The sequence below is a fragment of the Charadrius vociferus genome, unplaced genomic scaffold (assembly GCF_000708025.1).
Source record: "Charadrius vociferus isolate BGI_N301 unplaced genomic scaffold, ASM70802v2 scaffold1689, whole genome shotgun sequence".
In the NCBI taxonomy this organism is placed as follows: Eukaryota; Metazoa; Chordata; class Aves; order Charadriiformes; family Charadriidae; genus Charadrius; species Charadrius vociferus.
In genome coordinates, this window is record NW_009650118.1 from 37,555 (window position 1) to 40,650 (window position 3,096).

The 3,096-nt window shown below is 48.3% G+C and overlaps 1 protein-coding gene across 1 annotated transcript in view; it reads right to left on the bottom strand.

The window, feature by feature from the left end:
* LOC104292946 (guanine nucleotide-binding protein G(k) subunit alpha-like) overlaps positions 1-2,719 on the bottom strand; it is a 27,903-nt gene extending 25,184 nt beyond the window's left edge. Inside the window, exon 1 of the mRNA XM_009892378.1 lies at positions 2,521-2,719. Coding sequence (XP_009890680.1) covers positions 2,521-2,719 — 199 coding nt within the window. The remainder of the gene's footprint in view (positions 1-2,520) is intronic.
* Positions 2,720-3,096: the final 377 nt, after the last annotated feature.

Genomic DNA, 3,096 nt, shown 5'->3' on the forward strand with positions numbered 1-3,096 from the left:
CATCTGGAGTACTGCATCCAGTTCTGGGCTCCCCAGTTCAAGAAGGACAGGGAACTGCTGGAGAGGGTCCAGCAAAGGGCTACGGAGATGATTAGGGGATTGGAACATCTCTCATATGGAGAAAGACTTAGGGACTTGGGGCTCTTTAGTCTAGAGAAAAGAAGATTGAGGGGGGATCTTATTAATACATACAAATACTTAATGGGAGGATGCCAGGGGGATGGGAGCAGTCTTTTTTCAGTGGTGCCCAGTGATAGGACGAGGGGTAATGGGCATAAACTTGAACATAGGAAGTTCCATCTTAACATGAGGAGGAACTTCTTTACTTTGAGGGTAGTGGGGCACTGGCACAGGCTGCTCAGAGAGGTGGTGGAGTCTCCCACTCTGGAGACATTCCAAACCCACCTGGACGCCGTCCTGTGCCACTGCTGTAGGTGACCCTGCTCCAGCGGGGGGGTTGGACTAGATGATCTCCAGAGGTCCCTTCCAACCCTGACCGTTCTGTGATTCTGTATGAAGTCCTACAGCCAGATCCCTTTTCCTTCTGGAGGCGGAAGGGAGAGGGGAGGGAACCCGAGCAGCTTTCAAACCATATTAGTACCGGCCCTGGGAGAGCGATGCATACAAGGGAAGGAAATTATCACCCAACCACTTCCCCTAAGGAAGCCGGAGGCTTTCCTGTAGCAGGAGATGGGATGCCAAGCAGCTCAGCACGTCCCCACGCTGGAGATTACAGGGAAGAGAGCAACAAGCAAGCTATGAAAACACAGCTTGGACTGGGAATTACAGGTCTACGCAACTACAGGCTGCATAAAGTGTTTGCTTTTAAACCAATTACTTCCTAATTCACCCTGCTTGGGAAATAATGAAGGTAGGTCAAAGACTACCCACATCTTCCAGACACGAGCATCCAGTTCTTTGCTTCAGAAGGTACAATCTCAAGTGGTTTTGGTTTGGGTTTTTTTTTTTCCGCTAAAGCTGTATCAAAACTGCATTAAACTGTACTTCGGGTGAGGAATTTTCTCCCCCCAATTAAGGGGAAAAGCCCTGCAGCATCTGAAAGTTTCTGAAGAGAAATCAGGTCACCGCTGAAACAAATTCTTAGTAGAGACACAGAAGAGATGCACCTGGAATATCCATTAAAGTACAAGCGAGGAAGACAAAAATTCAGAGACTGACATGTTTCTGATTTCTAGCCTCTGGAGGAGAGCACTCACAGCTTGTAACTACAGCAACAGCCCGTATCGGCTTTAAAATCTCAGCAGGGGTTTGGCAGAAACTTCGCCAGACCACTCCTGAGGCAGGATGATGCTGCAACCCTCGCTGAACTCTGAAATCCACGGGAATTTCTTAGTGTTTCCAACATCCCCTCTTAAACAGCTGGGGAATATCCCCAGATGTTTCGCTTGAAGAGCCTGAAGCCGTTGGGCTGAGTTACGGACCGGGAAAGACGACCCGACCCCTTCGTGCTAAGGTGCAGCTATGCAGTGACACCGAATCGCCTGGCTGTGGTTACAGCCCACCTGCAAACCTCCCCCCACCCCAAAAAAAAACAAACCAAACCTGAACAATCTTCCCTCTGACAGACTAAAAAGGGGCCAAAGCAGCGGCATGCCAGGAGTCCGGCCCCTAAAACATCGGGGGAGCCATCGGGAGCACAGAGCAGGAGCTATTCGAATCATCGTACGCCCCGATGGATATTTCCCTGATAAAACAGATGTTTCCTTTTGTCAACATTTATCCAACATCCCACCCTAACAAGCGCACCCAAATACCTCCCCTTACACCACGCTCCCAAGGTACTTTCCCACCTCCTGGTTTGTATTCCACCCGGAAAGGTGGAATACTCCCCTCCTGCAGCCCTTGTACCTGTGTACCCGCATTTCGGGACAGCGGAACTATCGGGTCCTCTTCCCCTTTGCCACTTCCCTCCTGGTTTCCAACCTCATCGTGCCAAATTCAAATCCAGACATCCCCACCTCCTTTTCTACATATTTCTATTTCATATTTCCATCTCCCCTTGTTGAGGTTTTTGTATTTCAATGCACCCCCGGAAAGCTCTTGGGTATCACAAGGCCAAGAGGGGTTCAAACTACAGAATCAGATGCAGTGGGAGAATTGCACTGGGAATCAGGAAAAGGAGAAAAAAACCCCCAAACTTTAGAGAAAGGAGTGGAGTCATAGCACCGGGCCTCAAAAATATAGCTATTGTTAGAAAAGTCAACAGGAACCGGGCAGCTTCGGTTGACACCTATGCTTTTACAAGAAAAATTACACATCAGAAAAAACAATATATACAAATAAAATAGGGCATATGGGCTGACGAAAGCTTAACGTTGGAGGTAAGATAAGCCAATGTTACAGGACAAACCCCTTGAAGTCGTCGCTGTCGCTGGACAAAATAAAAATGGAGGATTCTTTAAGGAATGCCATTCTGAAAACTTAAGTAACACAAGCCCTAGGATCACTTCAACAAGCTTTCAAATGAAACACAGTGTATTGCTTTGCTTGCTGGATTACCTGGGCTGCAGCTGAGATAGTTTTTTCCCCCCCCAGAAGGTACCCGGACGATGCTCAGGACCAGCAGCAGCCCCGGAGGAGGACTTCCCAAGACGGAGGGGAGCGATGCAAGAGCTGTGTCCCGGTGGCTCCGGCCAGCCCAGCCCGTGATCCCGCGGTACATGCCGAGGAGCTGCAGGTTTCCACTTCGCTTTCGCATGATTACAACAGATCACAGGCACTTCACGCTGCATGCGACCGCATTTATTTCCCATACGAATCTAATAACGTCCCCATATGAAAAAATCAGGGACAGAATCAGTCCTACATTCAGCCATTCAACACGCCTGCAAGAGTTGGTTGTATGAGCCAGAAAAATTAAGACTCGAAACCATAAAACTGTAAATGCCTCAGTGATGAACATATTAACCCCTGAGCACCCAAAAGCTTGCTTTTTTTTTTTCCTTTAATCTTTGTTAGGGCATTAGCCTTGTTTTACTTAAAGGCTTTGAATGTGTAACGATTCCCTTAAAGCTTCTGCGGAGATTTTTAACAGGTGCCTTACAAGAGAAAGCCTTCGAGCCCTTGGCGTGGCGA